This window comes from Amphiura filiformis, chromosome 1 (assembly GCF_039555335.1).
Source record: "Amphiura filiformis chromosome 1, Afil_fr2py, whole genome shotgun sequence".
NCBI lineage: Eukaryota > Metazoa > Echinodermata > Ophiuroidea > Amphilepidida > Amphiuridae > Amphiura > Amphiura filiformis.
The window spans coordinates 86,940,811-86,965,243 of record NC_092628.1 but is presented as its reverse complement, the minus strand read 5'-3'; the positions used below and the strand labels follow the sequence as shown (position 1 = coordinate 86,965,243).

At 35.4% G+C, this 24,433-nt stretch overlaps 1 protein-coding gene across 3 annotated transcripts in view; it reads left to right on the top strand.

The window, feature by feature from the left end:
• Positions 1-24,433, top strand: part of LOC140155852 (uncharacterized) — a 47,239-nt gene that overhangs the window by 7,434 nt on the left and 15,372 nt on the right. For all 3 annotated transcript variants that reach the window (XM_072178863.1, XM_072178854.1, XM_072178848.1), the window contains exons 2-3: positions 5,708-5,914; positions 9,208-9,458. In XM_072178863.1, the coding sequence (XP_072034964.1) occupies positions 5,708-5,914; positions 9,208-9,358 (358 nt within the window). In that variant the 3' untranslated portion in view covers positions 9,359-9,458. The remainder of the gene's footprint in view (positions 1-5,707; positions 5,915-9,207; positions 9,459-24,433) is intronic.

Sequence of the window (24,433 nt, the reverse complement as noted above, 5' to 3'; positions counted from 1 at the left end):
AGTTTACACATAGTTGAATGCGGATTCGTCTCCGTATGTAACTCTTTGCGCAGCGGTTGACACTTTTTGGATTTAGCATAAAGCCGAATAGCTGTAAATACCTCGCACTGTAATATGCATGTGTGTTCATAATGGACAAAATACTAGTCTATAAAACAACCATTAACATTTTATTAGAAAAAACAAAAATGTACCGAATTTGAGCGCTTTACTAATAATTTGTTATCTGTCTAATCAGAGTCAACTGATAATTCCCGCCAATCGCTTTACATAATATATAATATCATGCTCTCAAGTCAATCATGTTCTCAAGTCACCCAAACTTCAAGTCAAGTCATTTGGACTAATTTTTAAGTTCGAGTCAAGTCAAGTCACTCGAGTCACTGTACAAATTATAATATAATAATTATCATGATTTATATCCTAATGCTAAATTAGCAAAACAAAACACACGTCACTTAAAAATGTCCAACTGCATGCAAATTGGCAAATAAAACCAAATATTAGTCGCCCCAAAAATGATGTGACAAGGCTGTTTCATGAAGAACATCACTGATAATTAGCACGATATTTGAAGGAAGTGATGGGTGTTGTGATACACTGAAACTCATCCTATCACCTGCCGTATTACTGATGGTGTTAATGATTTATATGATGTGTCATACATTATAATGCAGCCATTGGCAACATTTATTTGAGGGGGTGAATGTATCAACTTTGAGGATTGCGAATACGAAATATACACCCGACACCCCCAACACACACACACCCCGACACACACTCTCTTTTTTAACGATTGGTTGCATTTCAATTGTGGTTTCACCGAAACTATAAATATCTTCTACCTATCAAAATGACTGCAAGGTAACAGACGTGACATGGGTCCATCATTTGGCAAACTGGATGGATGAACATGTTGAAACACAAATACCCTGACAAACATGCTCATTGAATTATGTGGGTTTTTTACAATATACTGTTTGAACCCTTGCCCCTGCACAAAATATGTAGGAGGGACTGGCCTCCTTTACGACAGTTATTGGACGTTGATTGAATCAAAATAATACCATTAATCGTGCAATACCTGTCAGTGCCTTTAAGTGCTATTCCTTTATCTGATTAAAACACCCATACTAGACTTAGAGATAGTGACCGGTGTTTTACCCGATTTGAGATGCTTGATAGTGGCAGGTTAGTGCTCTCCGATAAGTATCAGTTTCACGGCTTCTGTATACAGCATCAGTTTGAAATGAAAGAAGAGGTTTGTTTTTTCCTTGATGAGCTTGACTCCTTGCACTCAAATTGTACTGCCACGAGCGATAAACTTTCGACCAATGACTTGTAATGTTCCATCAAACCGATCACAAACATTTTGATCTCATTGGTCAGATGTCATTCAATCGCTCTTTCAGGCGATTATAAGTTGCGTAATACTTCAGCTTAAACGTTACGACCTGCCGCGAGTTCCATTTACTATACCAGGTTGTCATGGAGCCTGTTTTGATTATACTGATATAGATACTGTAAATGGTGTAATGTTATTGTTGCTGGTTCTTAAAGGTGAAACTTCACTCATTTTTTTAAATTTTTTAAAAGTTTAATTAAAATTATTACTTAAACATGACATTTTCCGTCAAAGTTATTCGACCTTTTGAAATTATGAGGGGAAATAACAGATCTGCTCCTTCAGTATCTGATCTGTTTTCTATACATTGACAGATCTTTTCTTTCAATAATACATCACGTGTTCTATAGGACACGTGATTTTTTAGTACAGATCTGAAGTTTATGGGCCAACCTCGTAACTGACATTTTACCATGTTTACATGTGTAAATTGGTTCTTAGTGAATATTTCAAGAACCCGAAGGCACATAAATGTCTGCCTTGAATTTCTAACATAGGTAGGTGTGTTCATATACAGGGCAGTGATGGACATTGCAAACACGGGCTGCCGGCTATTTCGGTAAACCTAGAATTCCGGGTACCATTGGGTATGTACTTCATATCAGGACCTAAAAAATGTTGTCATAGGGATTCGGATGAAGTGTTTGCTATCATCAAGCAATGGTATTAAATGCATCTTTCTGCAGTGCACTAGTTAGAGCGTTGCAGTAATTTGCAAGTGTTAACTGAGTTTAGTTGATATATTGCCACTCACATGCAGGTAATTCATTAGCATTTTTTGGCCCTCTTGCATTGCCCACTGACGTGAACACGGAGTTCCTGCCAAAGCGGATTTTCCCCATTTTATAACTAACTTCTATGTAAACAATTTATTTTGCGTATCTCTACCGGCGAACCATATCATTTAATTTTTTATAAAGATGTACTGGTACAGTATCTGGCTGGAATTTTCTACGGTATTTTCCTACTTAAAGCCATATTATAACATTTTCAAACAAAATAGATTAGCATTTATTTGCCATAAAATGTTAGCTTTTACTGTCAGGTATATCCCCTTTTATTTTTGAGCCGAACAACTACGGCAAAGCAAAGAAAATTGGAATTTACTACAAGCGCACATGTCGCCAATACGTACCACTCCTTCGGTCATGTTGTGGTACGACCCTTTGTTGTGTATATCACCGTCCCGCACGCCGTGTACGTACTGTGTGTTATGAACATCGTGTATGCGTTCGACTAATAATTCCATCGTAATAATAAAGCGCCGGCTCCGGCGTTTTATTCAAAATCTCGGATTTTGACAAAACTACAGCACCTAGAGTCTGGATTTTTGCAGGGTATATTGGTTTAATAAAGTACAATTTAGTCATATAAAAAAAAGAATTTTAAAAATTCAGTGAGGGCGTCCGTCCTCAGCAAATGTTATAATATGGCTTTAAGCCAAGATGAAAATAATGCATCAAATACACAGGCAGGCAGGCATTAACACCTATAAGACGCGACCTCAAAGAGCAAAGAGTCAATCTAAGATAACATCATAAGTATAAGATGCATCAACTAATTTAAAGCCAGGGGAAATTTGGGTGACTTCGTGACCCTTTATCGTGGATGACTACGACGACTTTGCTTATTTGACGAACTTGGCTGATGGTATATATTTGTATGTTTAAGAAGTTCAGTTATATGCAGAGAAATAAACAGTTACAGTCCTTGTTAGCTTAAGAACCAATCATCACTCTCCAGCAATACGATATGGAAAAACTCCTCTCCAAAAGAGTGAGAAGAATGAAAACCACTCCGAACGGAGTGAAAATCACTCCTAAAAGAGTGAAAATTACTCCTGATCGAGTGAAAATCACTCTTAAAAGAGTGAAAACACTCCCTCAAGGTATGATATAAGGGACATCGTTCTTTTTTCGAGTAACGTCCCTTATATCGTACCTTGACATGGTGGTTTTCAGTTTTTCACTCTTTTATGAGTTACATGCAAAAGAGAGTAAGACACAACAATAAAAATAGTCCCACCCGGGAGTCCCCACACGCATTCCCAACGTTCTAAACACGTTTTGTTGTAAATTCGTAAGTGAAATGCCCAGTTTAATTGTTTAGCTTTGCTTGTGGTCCGTTTGAAAAACACTCATTAATGTAGTAAGTTGGTAAATAAAATGAGAGTCATGACACCACAATATATAATACGGTGGAAATATGTATTGCAATAGTATAAGCCACATTTAAGTGAGTACATGTAGTGACGTGTGTTTATTTACTACCTCGTTCAAATACAAATAATATCCGCAAAGTAAAGTGAACTTTGAAGCATGTTTCTGCTGTTTTGATAAACATAAAACAACCATCTGCATGATAATTTCAAGGTCGCCCAAAAATGTTTTAATATGTAGTTGGAAACATGACTTACGACATTCAAACACCTAACAGGTTTTAAAATAATACAAGAATGTGAAAATAACTCGGGGAAATTTGCGCGTTGGTGTTTGAATGGACATTTTATTTAATTAGCAAAATTAAAATCTGGCACGTGACACTATAACTTCCAAACAATTATTATGTACAACACTACAATTTGAACGCGTTGTGGTTAAATGAGTAGGCTATATGTTCATGTATACTTCAGGACTTTTCACCTTTCAGGAACCCCAATTACACATTCGATGCAAAGTGACCTTTCGAAATCAGATAATTTAGTAAATAAATATATAGAAAGCTCATCACTCAGTCAGTGTTTAGACCGAATCCGCCGGCGACTAGTATTACAGCTTGTGATGATAAAGGTTAAATTAGGAACATTATAACAATGATTTTGAATGAAGTTATTTAGTCAATGTACTAGGTATTATACCGAAACTGACACACAAAACTATCACGTATTTTGTTTCATTTTAATTCAAACGGATGTGTAGTTTATACAAATTAATTAATGTTCTCTAGGCCTTATGCCTGAATGCCGTGTCGGCTGTCCATTCTAGATTGACGTCTTCCTTATTTTTATTTATTTGAGCACATTCTTGCTTTTTAATTTAGGCACAGAGCTTTTTGCTTAAGCAACGCGGTTCTTGAGCAAAAACTTGGGGAAATCCGCCGTATGAACTGTTTTAAGGATTATCCCCAAATATATCCCAAATTACCCCCAAATATATCCCCAAGAAATTTAGGAGATTTTGCGATTTCCCACGCAGAGTGATCCTCAAATGGTCCGCGAATGCTACTGTATTAACAAGTCATTTTGCGATTCTCGAATGCTGAGCGTAACCTGTGACCTTGATCTTATATATTTAATATGATTCAATACGCACTTTTGTGGTCTCTCTACCGGATGTCGATTTGTACCGAAATTCCTTCCCACAAGGTAATAGGCATTTGCATAACAATAGATACAGTTCAGATGTTAATCCGTCTCCTTATGCATATTGTATCGTGAGAAAGAATTTCGGGGCCAATCGAAATCGAAACCCCGAAAGTGGGTATTCGTTGCGCCACTAGATATAAGGTCACTTTAAACTTCCGGTTTTAAATCTAAATCTGAACACTGAAGCCTTTTGTTTTTTATACACTGGGCCTTCTCAAATGTGTGGTTCTCAGTAACAATGTTTTTTAATATTTCTGTTAGTACACATGCACAGATATGTTCCAATATCTGTGGTTGGTAAGACCCAGGTTTGATTTACAGGTACAATTCATGAACCGGAGAAGATCAGTGTTTCCACACCTACAGTCCGTCAATTGAACCTGCCAATTAAATAAATGACTTCTAAATGTGACTACGGAATCAAAAAAACAATTATGCGGAACGAAAAACCTTCAAAAGGTCATTGTGTCATTACACATGTTACAAGTGTCCGCAAAGATCAGCTTGTAAAAATGTCACGTCACATGTCCATCTGATCGGTTATGGTATGTACCAGTAACATAATCACTGCACCTGTCGCACCTGCAGGACAACATTCCACACATACTTGTGTATGAACAGGTGTGGGTATTGTTCTATAGAATTTACGCTAAGACAACAAAAGAATGCAACCGCCATTGTATGCTGTACTGATAACTAGTTTTTGTATTTAGCTGTATCAAATGTTTACAAATCAAATGTGAGATTATGACTTTCACTTACGAAAATAAAAAAGCCTAAGTGTAACTAGGTTTTCTCCCACAAATGGCTGGTCAGACCAATCTGCATGAGAATTATCATGCTACCAGCGATGCTGAAAGCATTGTTGAATTACCCATTGGTTTTAATAATAATATTCATGTAACTTGTAATATTTCTTGTGTTATTTTCTCCACCAGATCGGCAATTTCGTGTCCTGTTATAAGACCACCGCCGAGAATATGTGTTGATTCAACATCAGCTCCAGATGCATGTCCTTGTTCCATCGCACCTCCTATATTTCCTCTTCGAGAGTTTCCTCCGCCACCATCGTGTCCGGGATGGTGCGTATTTCTGTGGTTCCTGTTTGTACTGGTCATTGTCGTGATAATACTTTGTCTTATAGCGTAAGTATTGCTTAATTCTTACTTAGGACAATATATGTGATGCGATCAATCAAAATCAGTCGGAACTCGGAAATATTGATTTTGAGATATAGCCAAACAAAGGATCTATTTCGTTTTATTCAATTTCAATGGGGGTTTCTGCAAAATCCAGCTTTGTAAATGCTTTTTACTATCCTTTAATATTTCCATGTTCCGACTGATTGTGCTTGATCGCATCACATTTTTCCGTAAGTCCAATCTTCAGTGAATCAGCTGTGTATTTCACGTATTTAAATCAAATACTATACACAATGCGAATCACGATAGGGCTTCAACTGCACTACTACCTTTTTCATTCATAATCTGACCGTAGCAATTATCATGATTTATTGATGAAAACTAAATCTGCCTCAAGACAGAAAATAAATAAACTCAAAGATTGTGAAGATTTTAGTCCCAAAGCCAATTAAATAAACCAAATATTCAAAAACATTACGTATCATGGCACACTTAAATTTAGACATTCCCCAATAGATACATTTATAAATTTGAAGATTAACTAATAATTGACAACTCATCCTTGAATACTTTCAAATCCCAAATTGTCCGTTTAACGAATGTATAGTTTTATTCTTCAGCTATTTTTTCGTTCTATCAACTGTCTTTAATATAAATAAATTCAGTTTCAAACTTTATTACCGGAAACTAATCCTCTACGAATTGTGATTCTTCACTTTGCAGCCTTAAGGGACATACTTTAATAACGTTACCGAGATTTGAGTGACAGATAATACAATGTATAAAAGTGTGCAAATTTGCACATATTTTCTCATTTGTCTATAGCGAAATCGTTTTGATCGCAAACGTAGATTTATTGGTTCATACCCAGCAATGATTCTACTTTAAAAAATGCGCAGAAATCAATTCGAAGAAGTGTTTATAGAAGGCATACGTAGATGTCTCCTATAATCGTCGAAGGAATTTGTTTGAAATAATAAGCTTATTATTACTCAATACTTTTAGAATAATGTACATTCGATGTACATTGAGAGCGTTAAAATATCTTGAGTATGTAAAAACTATACCGTGTGTCATAAGTCTGTTCCTCCCCCCATAAGAAAACCATTTTAACATGCTTTAAATTAAACTTACACAATTAATTTGATATTAATTTGTTACTGGTTATTGTTTTAGATTAATTAAAATGTCACTTAGCAATTTTTATTGAAGTTGTTGTCTCTTTATGGTCGATAACCTCCGAAGGTATGCAAACCTCGGTTATTGTTGTTTTTCTATTGAAATCCGAGGTTTGCAGACCTTTGAATCTGTCAATACATACAAAATTAGCTCTAAAAATCTAGAACAACGGCCGACATATTTTTTTCGTTGCAATGCGCCTTTGGATTCATTGCAGCTAGTAGCCCAAAAGCAAATAAACAGAGGGGGTACTTCTACTTCCATATTGATGCTACGCTCCATGGGAATCACGATAGGGCTTCAACTGCACTACTACCTTTTTCATTCATAATCTGACCGTAGCAATTATCATGATTTATTGATGAAAACTAAATCTGCCTCAAGACAGAAAATAAATAAACTCAAAGATTATGAAGATTTTAGTCCCAAAGCCAATTAAATAAACCAAATATTCAAAAACATTACGTATCATGGCACACTTAAATTTAGACATTCCCCAATAGATACATTTATAAATTTGAAGATTAACTAATAATTGACAACTCATCCTTGAATACTTTCAAATCCCAAATTGTCCGTTTAACGAATGTATAGTTTTATTCTTCAGCTATTTTTTTCGTTCTATCAACTGTCTTTAATATAAATAAATTCAGTTTCAAACTTTATTACCGGAAACTAATCCTCTACGAATTGTGATTCTTCACTTTGCAGCCTTAAGGGACATACTTTAATAACGTTACCGAGATTTGAGTGACAGATAATACAATGTATAAAAGTGTGCAAATTTGCACATATTTTCTCATTTGTCTATAGCGAAATCGTTTTGATCGCAAACGTAGATTTATTGGTTCATACCCAGCAATGATTCTACTTTAAAAAATGCGCAGAAATCAATTCGAAGAAGTGTTTATAGAAGGCATACGTAGATGTCTCCTATAATCGTCGAAGGAATTTGTTTGAAATAATAAGCTTATTATTACTCAATACTTTTAGAATAATGTACATTCGATGTACATTGAGAGCGTTAAAATATCTTGAGTATGTAAAAACTATACCGTGTGTCATAAGTCTGTTCCTCCCCCCATAAGAAAACCATTTTAACATGCTTTAAATTAAACTTACACAATTAATTTGATATTAATTTGTTACTGGTTATTGTTTTAGATTAATTAAAATGTCACTTAGCAATTTTTATTGAAGTTGTTGTCTCTTTATGGTCGATAACCTCCGAAGGTATGCAAACCTCGGTTATTGTTGTTTTTCTATTGAAATCCGAGGTTTGCAGACCTTTGAATCTGTCAATACATACAAAATTAGCTCTAAAAATCTAGAACAACGGCCGACATATTTTTTTCGTTGCAATGCGCCTTTGGATTCATTGCAGCTAGTAGCCCAAAGGCAAATAAACAGAGGGGGTACTTCCATATTGATGCTACGCTCCATGGGAAGTCGGAATATAGGCGGAACGGACTTTCGACACACGGTATATGTATTTAGGCAAATCGCAAAGTTATAAAAATTGTTCAAAATTAATAATGGAGGAAAAGGGATTTCAGCCATATGCGGAAAGCGACGTAAATACGTAAATTTGATATTCAATTTTACAATATTTTTATCTTTGTCGTATGATAATGACTAATCTTATTTGACGATGTGTTGATATTGGTAATTTAATGAAATACAATCATATAGTTATTGATTGGTTGAGTCATAATTGTCAGAAAACAGATAATTCAATTTCCCTTTTAAAGGCATCATCAGTGATGTTGCTAAATGAAGCTAAAAAAATCATCAAAATCACATATTTTTTAATTTTGTGCAAGGTGCACGTTCAAGTGATAGGACTGAAAGTGACATAATAGGGGTATGATTTAACATTTGGAGGTTGATGTCCGTATAGACACTTACCATGCAGGGTTTGAGCTTCACAATTTCATTTGACAATCTTTCATTTAAAAAAAAACCCTTATTTGGACTTAATCCAAGATATTCCTACAAATATGATAGGCATAGTGCCTTTAATATGGAGTAACAGTTCATCGTAAAAATCGAAGTTATAATTTCATTATGTAATAAATTGAAATCAATAAATGCTATAAATGTTATTCTTTGTACAGGTGTTTCAGAGGAAAGGATGATAAACCTCGTAAACAGGATAAACCATCATTATGTCAAAGATTACAATACTATTGGGAACAAACCTTATTTTGTGTCCGTTGTGGACTAAAACGGATTTTTGGAAAAATTGTCCCAGTCACTGTTACATGACGATACTACGGGCTGTTACCCCCATAGGGAGGTGCATCATGTGTCGCTCTACATGCTCTAAGGATCCGGAGAAGAATGCAGGCAGTGAAAACACAGAAAGGTTTGTATCCTCAGATGAACTTTTTTGCTTTTTTTGGCCAACACTAAAGGATTTCATGTGCTATTCTCCAAGGGCACAGTTCTTTAACCTTATACATTAACAAGCATATGGAATGACCTTGTATAAATTGACAATCAAATCTCATCCACAACAACTGAGGTCAAATTGAACCACATTGTCACGAATGTCTGAGGTTGTTGAACTGCGTCCATGGAAGTAGTGTTGACTCTGCTCGTAGTGTGCAAGCTTCTGGTAATCTCTACAATTATGTCTCTTGAATCCCTTTCCAGAGGGCTGACATTAAGCGCTAATTCCAACACGGAATAAGGGATTGTTTTCGCCGTGTGAGTGGTAAAGGTGTTTCTGTAGGAAAAACGGAATAGCTGCTATAAGTGAGTTTCTTGGTTTACAGTTTCTGGCAAATAAGACATTTGTAGCCAGAGCTTCTTGGAATTGGATTTTGAAACAACCTATTGTACACTTGAATTGAAGCGACCTGAAAACTATGGTACGCCGCCCCAATTCTAATGCGAATACTAATTGCTACCCTTAACCTAATCCTAATCATAAAATAAACCCTAATCATAAGGCTTTGAGGTGGGGCAATTATTCGAATAATTTATGTTTGCTTACAAACAACTGATGGGAAAAAAAGACTGCAAGGTGATAGCCAATGAAAGATATGCAACCAAATATAAAAATCAATGCTATTCCTGAAAATAATATGCACACCGCATGTGTTCCAGATTTTTCACAGTTATGATCACCGTGTAAACAATTAAAAAAAAACCAGGTCTCAGAGCCATTAGCAGGGAAATCGTCAAAGATAAATAATGATTTTCAACTCAAAAATCTAAAATCCTGAATTTCTTGTGAGGTTTCCAACATACACATGGCAGCCATTTCCTTTATCGACAGATAACCTTTTTTCTGCAATCGTAATATAACTTATTGACGTAATGTGAACGCTTTGGTAAGCATGGTAAGGCTCAGGAGACATAGTAGGATAAGAAGGAGATTTGAAACCATTGAAAAAGCTTTGTTTTTGTGTTGCTTTTGTACAAGTATAACTAAGGATCGATTGAAAGCACACAACGCTTCAGTGTATACATATTTTGCACCAAGTTTGCATTGCACCGTTAGAGGCGATGAAGAAGGGTGGAATTAAAGTCATATTTTCAGTCAAACTGCATGAATAAAATAAGGCAATAGATTGTTTCAATAATAAAATTGTCTGTATATAGACAATATAGAAAAGTGGAGACCTCATTGAAGATCTTTGGATTCTTCAACATTTTAAAATGTTGTCAAGTGTATCGGTCGCCAATGATGAATTCCTAGTCTTTATATTTGAAGGGGAAGAATCCTCTTATTGAATTAAACTTGGATTATACATTACTGCATGCAAGTACCGATTGGGAAACTAAAGGAAGGATGGGGGTAATGTTCGCACAGTCAGGAAACACACACGTGTTGCCTACATTTTACAAATTTTGAGCTACTTATACAGGTTAATTAATAGGAACTTGGCAGGGTTGAAAGAGTTTACGTGTTTACTTGTGATGGTATTCCAGGGGGAAATTAGGCATTTGTTGCGCTCGGATGGAACTTTCTATTCATTAATAAAGGTACATCAGACCACTCGATCTGCGCTAATTATACATTATTTCTAGATTAAGATTGAATTTTTTAGACAACAGCAGCTAAAAAAGCAATTCGAGCAAATTGCTACACAAATTCTAGCGATTCACAATACGATACGCCACCAGCGGTTGCTCTTTCAAGTCCAATTTTTGACCTTCAGGGTCGACATTGTCGTTCTAGCCACCATTGGATTTTCATGTAAGTGTGATAATAATAATGTTGAAAACAGCTCTCTGTGTGATCAATATATAGAATACAGGGTGTATCAAAATGATTGGTACCGACGACTTCTCATTTTTGCCGATTTTTTTTACTATATTTTGTACCAGTTTGGGGTTAATTGTTTAAATATTTGTAATTATAGTAGTTTTATCTTCTCTAAGAATTTTAGATTATAAAGATAGCACATTCTGTTCAGAAGTTACATGATTCTAAAGGAAAGTAGGTGTTTTTACACTTTTCATCGTAACGCTGGCTCAGTAGTAGCGCACCATTTCAAAGCTCTATTTTACCAGAAATACCTTGCGAGAATGTTATGTTGAAAATCATTGAAATGTTTAATTATTTCTTCATTCATAATAATATAAATAATCAATATTTATTGGTTGAGAGTAATATTATTGACTTGAATAATTTGGGTGGGGTGAAAGACGTTTGTGTATCAACATCTTCCAGGGCGGTAATTTAAAGTGTAGTATAAGATGCATTCAGATTACTAAGTAGATGGTGTGGCAGAATGAGACTGTAGACAGTGTAGTTTAAGTTATAGACTTGGTAAAAGTTATTGGAATGGTTCCACAGTATTCCACACTTCAGCGTGCACTCATAGTAAAGAATTACTGGTTGGCACGAAGCTATGGAGAAGTGCAGAGAAGATTTAGAAGACAGTTTCCAAGAGCAAAGAGTTTCCCATGCAAACATGCTATAACTTACAATGTTTCAAAATTTGATATGGGCAGTTACAGAATGGATCCATCCCAGGTGTTAAGTTCAATCAAGATAGGGTTTCACCTCACATTGCCAGAGTTGTAAGGCAGGGACTTCAGGAACTGTCTATTTAAAACGTACAGCATGTGTAAAGCAATTTTATGTTATGTACACTGAGGTGATATTGAAGAGCATGCAATAAATAGTTTAAGCAGAGAACCTACTGATCTAAGTAAAACCATGCTTACGTCGATCTTCGTTTAAATGACAATAACGCACAGATGCATCAACCTATCGTCTTCATATTATTAAATCAATAAGTTAACATATTCCCCTTTCTATTTATAGTACAAAAACTATATTAATTAGCAATGTTATATTTTTGATATATTTTTGAAAATGTCACATAGTCCGGTACCAATCATTTTGATACACCCTGTATGGATACTATAATGGTAAATTGCTGTTTTACTACACATTCGCATGTAACATCATTATATTGGTACAAACACACAATGAGTTCCTGTGTTGTATTACGCGGGCTTTGGATGTCGACATTTTCCCATTATGCACTGCGTATTTTGACCTCTCTCCCAGCAAACGCTGGGGGCGCATCGCATCGACCGAATTCTCAAGCATCTTTAAAATTTTTAAAAGATATTTCCCATTAATTAGTCAGCTAGTGCCTCTAGCTTGTACAGAATCATTAGGGACAGCTGTTTTAGGTCAGTGAGACTGGAAAGGATTTAAAAACGTTCAATCACTTTTCAAAGTTCAGTTACTGTGTTATCTTAAAATGTTGGTTTAATATATTCGTCGTTTGTACGTTTTACACATTTGTCGTTTGTACACATTGATTGTATTTAAAAACAGCAAGTAACCGAGGCATATTATTCACCATATCATATCACTCATCAGGCCACATATATATAGCTATCTAATTCGACATTTAAACAACAACGCAATCTATTAATGTTTCTTTATTTATTATTCACGAGGCTTTTATTATTCATGTATGGACCGAGTTCAACCGTCTGTAGGCTAAACATCATGATTTAGTAATGGATGTTGTTTCACGTTGTACTGCAGCGTGACTGTTGTTGCCTGCGGTCGATACGGCATTATTTTAACAAGATATCTTAGGTGCTACGTGCTATCCTTTACAAAGTACATCTGTGTGCAAGAAAATTTATACTAACCAAACTTTAAGTTAGGTTTAGACTTATACTCTAAATGACGTTTTTGGATTTCTCGACTTGCTCAAGGTCACACTCTTACACATTCCTAGATCAATGTCGATGGCACTTCAATTGAAAAACATGGTTTAACAGAAAAGTAGTGCCTGTTTTTATCATGTTTATGGTAAATATTCTCTGATAACTATCAAAAACATGAAGCCTATTCAGTACACATCGGTAAACCTAAATGGATAGCGAATTTCGTTCGCTACGCCGTCTTTGGTTCGGACTTTTGTGTTGAGTTTATCAATGAAATTTGGTCGTCAATGTAATGAATTTCTTGTCTTTATGAAGGCGAAGAAACCTCTTATTAAATTAAACTTGAGAGTGAACATTTACTGCATGGAAGTAAAAATGCGAAGCTGAAGGAAGGGTTGAGGAATGTTAGTAGAGTCAGTCAGATTCAATTTATTAGACAACAGCGGCTATAGCATGTAGGCCTATAATAACTTTTCGAGCAAATTTCTACGTAAATTCTGAAGCATCTTTAAATTTTTAATGTCAGCTATAGTGCCTGTAGCTTATAGAATCATTAGGGACAGCTGTTTTACGTCATTGAAAATTGAAAAGATTTGAAAACGTTCAATCATTTTTTAAAACTTCAGTCTTATAGTTTTTGTTTAATCTCGAACACATTCGAACACATTGTTCGTATTCAAAAACAGCGAGTAACAGTGGCTACACATTATATCACGTCACTCATTAGAACTCAAAAAGCTATCTAATTCGAGATTTAAATCACCAACACAATCCAGTAATGTTTTTGTTATTTCGCGCATATAATTCATTATTCATGTACGCACCGAGTTCAAACCTCAAATAACAGTCTGTAGGTCAAACATCATGATTTAGTAATGGATGTTGTTTCACGTTGTGCTGCAGCGTGACTGTTGTTGCCTGAGGTCGATACGGCATCATTTTAAAAGGATGTCCTAGGTACTACGTGCTATCTTTTACAAAGTACATCTGTGTGCAAGAAAATTATACTAACCAAGACCCCTACCTTAACTTTTTATAAGCAGTATTATAATGTTAAATATCTTAAGGCTACGTAGAAAAGTGGAGGCGTTCAAGTTTTGGATTTCTCGACTTGCTTAAGGGCTGGGGTATGAACGTTTGGACAGTATTTATTTTGGGACATTAGAGCACATCAGACATATCGAATTGCATTCTGAATACGAAGAATGTCATTTTGATATCAAATAATTTTGATTTTTGAAATTCGCAATTTAATACACATTTTATGGCAAATCATTAAAATTGATATTTTTGATATTTAACAGTACTTGAAGTAAACTTTATAAATCTGATGATTTATACTTAAAAGTGTAAGGTGGGATGAAAAGCCGACGATCAATTGAAAATTTTGACCTTTCGTATTGAAGATATGGATTTTTTCCCAAAACACCAAAAAAATAGGTCTTTTTGGGAAAAAAATCCATATCTTCAATATGAAAGGTCAAAATTTTCAATTGACCGTCGGCTTTTTCCTCCTGCTACATACACTTTAAGAATATATCATTAGATTTATATAATTTACTTCGAGAACTGTTATATATCAAAATTTGAAAAATATCAAATTTTTATAATTTGTCATAAAATTTGTATTATATTGTGATTTAAAAAAATGAAAATTATTTGATATCAGAAAGACATGCTTCGTATTCAGAATGCAATTCGATAGGTCTGAGGTGCTCTCATGTCCCACAAAAATACTGTCGAAACGCAATAAACGCTAATTTTGGATCCCTTAAGGTCACGCTTTTAGATTCCTGGATCAATGTCAATTCGCACTTCAATTGAAAAACGTGTTTTCTGTTACCGCATATAATGTTGAACCTTTGGTTATGTTTAACAGAAAAGAAGTGTCTATCTTTATAGGAAATATTCCCTAATAACTATAGACAAGCATATTATTGCATATACACATCGGAAAACCAAATGCATGACCAATATCGTCAGCTACGCCGTCTTTGGTTTGGACTTTGGTTGGTGTTGGTTGTCCGTTCAGCTCCGCCAGCTGAGACGTACATTTGTCAATGGTATTTTGGTCGTGTTGGTCGTTGAATGTTTTGAACTACATATGTGCATCATCAGTGCATGTGCAGGTTATATAACAGTTGGAAGATTGTTGCCTGAGGACGATACAGCATCATTTTATATCTTAAATGCTATCCTTTACAAAGTACCCTTTTTGGCTACTAACCAGTTGGGCAGGTAACTCATAAAAGTTACCAGCCCGACAGAAATGTTGCCAACCATTGCGATATTACCAGCTTACCATCCTCAGCTTCAATATTTTTTCAACCCCCAAATAACATTCTGTTTAGAATGTTTTGAATCAAGTTTTCAAAAATGTTTTTGGAATGTTATTAAAACGTTTTTATACCCTTTATATAACCCGACATTTAAACGATTTATGTAAAACATTTTGTGTTTGCTGGGCAATAGATTATTAAAAAATGTTTTTTATTGTTATGAAAATGTTTTATACCCTTAATATACCCTTTATATAACCCGACATTTAAACGTTTTCTGACAACCTGTTATAACCTTTTGCGAATGATGTCGAAAACGTTTTGTGTTTGCTGGGTTACCCGCCCCTGGAGTTCGGGCGGGTGTTAAAGTACATCCCTGACCAAAACCCATACCTTAACCTATTTAGTATGTGTTCAGCCATAACTCTTAAATATCTTAAGTCTACATAGAAAAGTGGAGGGTTTGTTGACGTTTTTGGATTTCTCGACTTGCTCAAGGTCACGCTTCTTAAGTTCTAGTTCTAGAGTTCTAGATCAATGTCAATTCGCACTTCAATTGAAAAAATAGAGTTTCTGTTACCGCATCTATGTTGAATATTTATTTACAGAGCTAAATGTTTAACAGAAACGAAGTGTCTGTCTTTATGGTAAATATTGTCTAGTATAAACTATAGAAGAACATGCATTCAATATACACATCGAAAAACCAAATATGCATTACCAATAATGCATTATCGTCAGCTACACGTTTGGAGTTTGGTTGTCCGTTCAGCCCCATCAGAGAAGTGAATTTGTCAATTGTATTGGTCGTCAATGTAATGAATTTCTAGTCTTATTTGAAGGGAAAAAAACCTCTTATTGAATTAAACTTGGAGTACACATTTGCTGGGTGGAATTTAACTTGTTAATGAAAGGGTGAAGGAATGATAGCACATCAGCACGCCTGTTTTGCACGTGTTGCCTACGCTTTTGTCTTGAGCTATACAGGTTAATAATACTAGGAAAGTCGAAAGGTGGAAAGAGTTATGGTTTTTTTGCGAATAGATGGTATTCCAGAGAGAAATTATGCATTGTTGTGCTCAAATGGAAAGTTTTTTCATTAATAAAGCTAATTAAGACCGCTCGATCTGCGTAAATTATTCAATTTATTAGACAATAGTAACAAATGGTTTCGAGCAAATATCTACGTAAAATTAGTTAAACATCTTTAAATTTTTAAAAAGACATTTGGCGTATAGTCAGCTAATGCCTCAAGCTTGTATAGAAACATTAGGGACAGCTGTTTCACGTCAGTGAGAATTGAAAGGATTTGAAAACGTTCAATCACTCCTCCAAACTTCAGTTGCTGTGTTATCTTATAGTTTCGTTTAATATCTTCCTGGTTGTTGTTCGTATTCAAAAACAGCGAGTAACAGGGGCCTAGCCACCAAATCATGTCACTCATCAGGCCACATTTATATAGCTAATTCGACATTTAAATTGCCAACGCAATCTATTAATGTTTCTTTATCCAGCACACGTTGTTCACCAGGCTTCATTATTCATGTGAGCACCGAGTTTAACAGTCTGTAGGCCAAACATCATGATTTAGTAATGGATGCTGTTTCACGTTGTGCTGCAGCGTGACTGTTGTTGCCTCGTGAGGTCGACGCAGCATCATTTTAAAAGGATATCTTAGGTGCTATCATACTAGAAGATTATACCAACCAAAATCCTACCCTAACCTTTTGACTCAGGTTCAGCCTTTATAATAATCTATGTAAATTTATATATTAACACCAACAAAATCTTAAGTCATATGCATCAAGTATCGTCTCATGTAACTTGCACCATCCATGCCCCCATTAACTTCTCTTATACAAAGGATAAACCCAGTGATATTTTAATATCTATATAAATGTCAGTGATTCATTATTAATTTATGTTCTGGTTGCGACTGTTTCCGCAATTTTATTGTAAACGACATACCGGTTAGTCGTAATAATTTGCTAGAGTCTCAATTTCGAGTTTAATCGGAAGCTGTTGTGGTACTTCATTCAACTTGCAGACAATGGTGTGTTCATTTTCATGCATACATTAACAGTGATTAAAGACTTTTGAGAGCAAAGAGAAAGAATAACCTTGCAAACACTCAGGAAATTCAAATATAAACAGAATGAGGCAAACATTAGGTTGTTTCATATAAATTGTCATATCGCATACTAGCCATTTTATTCTGTTTCTCCTATTGTTATGTTCCACATTTGATAGACATGCCCTATTGAGCTCTATTGATGAGTCCCAATTGGATTGTCAGGCATATCGTATAAAGCACTAAAGCAAAATATAATATCTATGGTCTATGGTAATATGTATTTGAATTTATTGCCCTGCACTAGACGTTACGCCATCATAACACCTGTTCCTCTGTATTGCACACATACACTGGTAAATGAATTTGAATGATGACACTGAATGTAAATGGATGTATCATTTCTGTGGTACATACTGGTACTAAATACGGGCTGTCGGGGAATTCAAACACTTATCACGAGCCACAAGGTATGTGTAGACAGACACGTGGCCATGGTACATAACTTCTATCATCAAATTGACATGTTATAAAATCGAATTTGATTGCAAGTCCAGTTGTAAATAGCGGAATATATAATGCTTACTTAAGTTTGATTTCCAATTTGTGCCGAATAAAATAAGACCCTTTTCTTGAATACGGAATAAATTTCGAAAATCTGTATTATAAACATGAGTTGCAGACGTTCTAATGTAGGCTAGCGCAAACATAACAAAGCACGATGTACCATTGAAAAATAGGTCAACATTATTAGATACTTTATCTACCTGTCTACGAGGGTTTTACGTTTGTTTGTGCAAATTGGTTCATCGGGTTGCCCTTAAGACAATTATAAAACTGTCAAGCTCTCGTTTGGAGGTAGCTCTGACAATTCCATTCCAACTCTTAGACAGATTGCATTAAGTGGATTTTGATATATGTGGAAACATACCTCTATTATTTTAATCTCTGCAGCACTTCATTGTACCCCAGAACATGTAGAATGAAGCCACATTCATACTCGGGAGCTTCTGATCATTAACCGTGCCTTCTTTTTGCGAGAAAGTACGATCTTGTTCAGTGACCGAAATGTGTCGCTAATCACAAGCGATTGCGAAGAAGAATAAACAAAATTAATACAGTGAAAAGGAAATTGAATATTAAAGAGTTATTGTACTGTGAGCTTGATTTATAAAGGCATCCTACGTAGCCTAAGTATTGTCTGACTCCGTTTAACGCCGTTTAACGATTTTGTTTTTTAATCGTTTAGTAAGGATGCAAACGCACATTTCTTTGATTCTACTGTATTTCCCTGACGAATTAGGCTAAACCTAAGCAGGTGTCCCAAGGAAACAGCTTCAAAGCAGTGCATTAAAGGTCCCGAAAGTCATACTTTGTAATATTCAAAAGAAATGTTTGCAGCTTATATGTAAGACCTGATCAACCATTTTGTGTCCCCTATTCATAATTACTAAACATTTGGATGACACTGTCGTTATTCATGTAGCATGATGTAGTCATTTTTCTTGATATCGATTTAATACTAATCTCGTCAAAGATTTGTAGAAAGCCCACCCCAAACAATAGCCTTGAGTTTTATTCACCGATGAAAACTTTCACAAAACTTTGTGCAAGTGCATTGAACAAATTAAATACCAGGATTTGTAAATGTGTTGAAAATATACACCCATTGAAAATTTCTGGGATGTAACAAAAGAAATGTAGGGCTACAGTGGACAAACACGTTCCATTAAAATCGATAGGCCTTGATAAACTTACTTCCAAAACAATAGACCAAAAAGACTTCCAAAACCTGAAGATGACAAAGTAATTGACAGCTGCTTGAGTCATGGTGCGTATCAGCATGAACTTGACAAAGGACCCGATTTTGTCTATAAGTTGCAAATTGTAGATGTTTCGCCCTTTTGAGTACTTTAATGCGACCTTTCCAGCAATGAAACATATCAATATTAGGAGTTACAAAATCCGTTACAAAAACTTTTACTATGCAATACGAAAGATTTGAAACGAGCCAGGTTGAATAAGTCACTTTATCTTCGTGATAAAAGCTTAAAATGAATATACAGATGTAAAATTAGAAACCTGTCCTGTTTGGGTCAGAACTTTGTAAAGTACTAATCGAAGTTGTATTAAACTTTATCCAAATATCTACATAAATTGATCTCAGAAACCGACCTGTTCTCAACTTTGTAAAGTACTAATCGAGATGTATTGAATTATACCCATAGTGTGACTTCTTAAAATCAGAGAAGATCTCTCTGTTAAAATGAGCTGCATGCAACATGTATCTTTAGATCAAACATTTATCACCCATTTCTTCTATCACTAATGCTAATATGAAACAGTAATGATTTGATGACTGAATAGGAATCTGCCGCCGGAAACTTTAATCTAGGTAATGTCTATAATTGTAATAAGACGTGTTGAATCATGATGAGGTTTGTAAAAGTTGACACGTTCACTGATTTTATGATATGCATAACAACCCTATATAACATATTCAGATCATTTAAGAAGTAGCTTAGGTATTGTATCAAATGTCATATCGACTTAGGCATAAGAGTTCTTCGCTCTCAACTTACAATGCTTTTAGTACCATTTCCTGTACTTATAGACGGGGTTATATGGCTAAGCACGTGCAATGCCTACTAGTTTTCAGGGTACTCTGAAGTCGGAGCTCTGAATCATATTAAACGAGTGCAGTGTACAAATGTGTGAGACTGCAAATTTTGTAATCCCAGCAAAAACGTTACAGAAAACGTTAAATTGTCGTTTTAATAACATTCAAAAAACATTTTTGAAAACTTGATGCAAAACATTTTAAACAGAATGTTATATTTAAGTGTCGACAAAATATTTGGCAAAAATGTTTGCCCAAAATATTTTACAATGACGTTTTAAAAATGTATTCCTGACCACCACCACCACCATCATCATCATCATCGATGTCATTGTCGTCGTCGTCTTCGTCGATCATCATCGTCATTATGGTTTTAGAGGAAACGTTTTAAAATGGTTTGAAGATTACTTGCATAATAGAAAACAGTATGTGTATTACAATTCTTGTAAATCTGAATATAAAGATATAATATGCGGAGTACCTCAAGACTCCATCCTAGGCCCATTATTGTTCATTTTGTATGTTAATGATATCATAAATACTTCCACCATTCTAAAATGTGTCTTGTTTGCCGATGATACTACTATAACTTATTCAAATAAGGACATTGTGTCCAAATACGATCTTATCAACAATGAATTAAAAGAAGTTTTAACTTAAAATAATTGGTTTAAGGCTAATAAGTTATCAGTGAATGCAAGCAAGACTAATTATATGGTGCTTGGTACCAATCGCAAAACATCACGCGTATTGTACAATGTTACTAATAATATTGTATTAGATAATGTAATCCTAGAAAGGATGAATAAGACCAAATTTCTTGGAGTGACAATTGATGAGAATCTAACTTGGATATTTCATATTAACAACATCTCAAAGAATATATCTAGAGGTGTTGGTGTAATAAACCAACTGAAACATTTTGTTCCCGAGCGAATAATGTATTCACTATATTGTACTTTAATACTTCCTTACATAAACTACGGTATCTTAGCATGGGGCAATACTTGTCAAAAATATTTGGAAAAGATTTTCAAACTTCAAAAAAAAATCCTTAGAATGATATCGAATAGTCACTTTTTAAGTCACTCAGCCCCTATTTTCAAGAATTACAATTTGCTTAATGTTTATGATACTTATGAGCTCGAACTAAGCACTTTTATGTACAAGTATAATACCAATCAGTTACCAAAGGCCTTCAATAGTTATTTTGTTGAGCAGAGGAATCAACACAGGTATCACACAAGAAACGCTGAAGATTACAAGATCTGTCTAACATTTGCTAACAAAACAATAAGAACTGCCGGGCCAAGAAAATGGCATTCGATTGACAAATGCGCCAAAACGGCTACATCAGTAAAACTCTTTAGGTCCCAAATTAAAACAAACCTTATGGAAATATACACTTAATACCTCTTAGTTTGGATTTACTTCTTGTTTCTATTTTTCTCCCTTCGCTTAAAATTAACTAATCTCTTAGCATTTATACTATATTCACAAACTGTCAGCTTTCTTGTGCGATATACGTGAACATATGTTATGAAATCTTAATTTGTCTTACACTTATATTCTGCATGTTCTTTATTCATCATTTTTTTTTTCTGCTTAGCTAGAGGGTGGTGGTGGTTTTGGGTGTTTGTATGTATGTAATTGGGTTTTTTTATTAGATAAATTATGAAACTTAGGTTATTAGGTTAAGGGGGTGTTTATTCAGGCCTTTTTGGCCTTCTGAGCATCTCCTCATTCAAATGTGTATGTTTTGCTGTTATTGTATTGTTGTATTTTGAATGAAATAAAGATGATTGATTGATTGATTGATTGATTGATTGTCATCATCATCGTCGCCGTCAATCGTCATCATCATTATCATCTTCGACATCATCTTCATTATCATCGTTGTAAAGTAATATCATCATCAGCGGGAAACGACCATATACATGTACATGTATCATAGTAATAATTATATTCAATGTGGAACCGGGAAGCGGTAAGACAACATTGTAATGATACCACCGTATTATAACCAAGTTTTCTGCACATTAATGTATACGCCTAATTGATGTCTCGCTTTGTGATCCCGCTGTCACTTGCAATGATGTTCAGCCCTATTATATTTACTGTATGATTAGCAAAGATGTCTCGTACACTTTTTTCTGAAATGAGTCTTTTAAGATCTGTATCATGTTTAGGAAAGTAGTTTTATTAGGCCAATAGTATTAGCTCATATATCATTAAAAGGTCAAAATTTCTCATAACAAGCTGATTTTTTCAGGATAGGTCCAGGAATATGTATAGAATCAAATTCCGAAAGTCCCCGAGAATCCCCCTTGTGCTTCCTTCAAAATCCAAGATGGCGTCCAAAATGGCCGCCATTTTCAGTTTTTATCATAATTTTGCCCCCAGACATGTTAAAATCACAAACAAAGCATCTAAATATATGTTTTGAGGTACAAGGAATGTTTTAAAAACATTTACAAGAGGTTTCAATGATCCTAAGTAGCCAAATTCCAATATGGCGGCCAAAATGGCTGCCATTTTAGTAAGTAAAATTAGTTTTCAACCAGACTTGTTAAATACATATACAAAATATCTCACATAGGTTTGAGGTACAATGGATATATTCAAAATGTACTCGAAGGATTTCAATACCTAGATATAAAGCCAAAATATAAGATGGCGTCCAAAATGACCGCCTAAGAAGTGTTTAAGATGTGTTAATTGGCATTGCAGAAAGTTCAAAACTCATGATTTGTAAGCAGACTTATAATGCACATCATCCAAATTCACTACCATTATTGCCATCATTATTTTACAATATTGATTCAGTGCTTTTACCATGTGTACAATACAATAGTTACCATTATTTTCTATTTGCCTCCAAACTAGCTGAGCTCATGCCAAGATGACTTAAGCCTATGTTCACATCGGTATCCATGTGATGTAATGCAATCAAATGGTATACCTTAAACTTAATCAACTTGCACTGTGTCTCCTGCATTAATGTTCTGCAATGTTGGTTCGGTCTCCTCCTCATTGTCCCCAACTAGTACAGGTGCTGTGTTGCTGCAAGACTGACCACAGCATTTGCTGCACATCAATGTACAGAAGAGTCTCAAGTTTCTTGCAGCTGCATGTCATGTTGTTGCATCTTGTTTGCATCCATATGATACCATGTTGAGCAATGTGTCTGGTGCAACAGCGAGTTCTGTTTCTACTTGAACAAGAATTCCATCTTGTGATCTCCATTCCCAGTCAGTTGGACTTAGGTTGTTCCCCATCCATTCTTGCCCCGTGAGGAAAGTGCGGAATGAGTGCTGTTTTGCAGCAGCACAAGTTGGGGGTAAACTCGCGAGCTCAAATGAAGAGCTAAGGTTACTGCGACCAATTGCCAGTTTGTATACAGTGTGGCGGTATTCATTCAATGAACCATTGCTAGCCCCATACATCTTCAGGATGAAGCTCTCCCCTGCTCTCTGTACCTCATCATACATGCTGCTGGCATTTGTAAAGGTATCTAACAAGTCATATTCATGTTTCTTGTTCGGGGTTTGTGCTTTCCTCGACGATAAATGGCTGAGACTGTGTCACAGCCTGTAATAGCGTGAAGAGACATCAAAGCAGGTAAAAGCAGAATTGGGAAGTTGTGGGTGCAATACATCAGACAGGTGGCCCTTTAATATATTCGGCATTTCATTAGAGCTGAAAGAACAGGGAATTGGAAGCTCCACCTCTACTGCATAAGAGAGATGATGCCTCACTTCTCCACTATGCCAAATCTGCAAAGTTGTATTTACAACAGATGGAGTCTTTGGGGAAAAACATGCCCCCAGATGAGTACCAACTTTTCATAGACAAGGGATATTTCACCATCCGACGTCTAGATTTTTTCTGGGGTGGAAACTTCTCTGACCAAACCATTGAGCAGTTTTTTGTTGTGGACTTTGAAGACATCAGGGGGAATGACACATGGTCGCGGCATCACAGACAGTACATTAACCAAGTGAGTCCACGCACTTTCTCGATGTGCCCCAGATTATGATGCTTTAGAGCAGTTCACGGGTGTTCATACAGGAACATAGGGGATCGTAAAGTTTTTGTTGGTTGGTTGAAGGCACATCCCCCTTTGATGGGTATGGACTGAATCGTCTGGTACGTGTCAACTGGGACTGTAGCAGATTCATCCGCTAACTGTGATAGAGCGGTGGAAGTTGGCACGA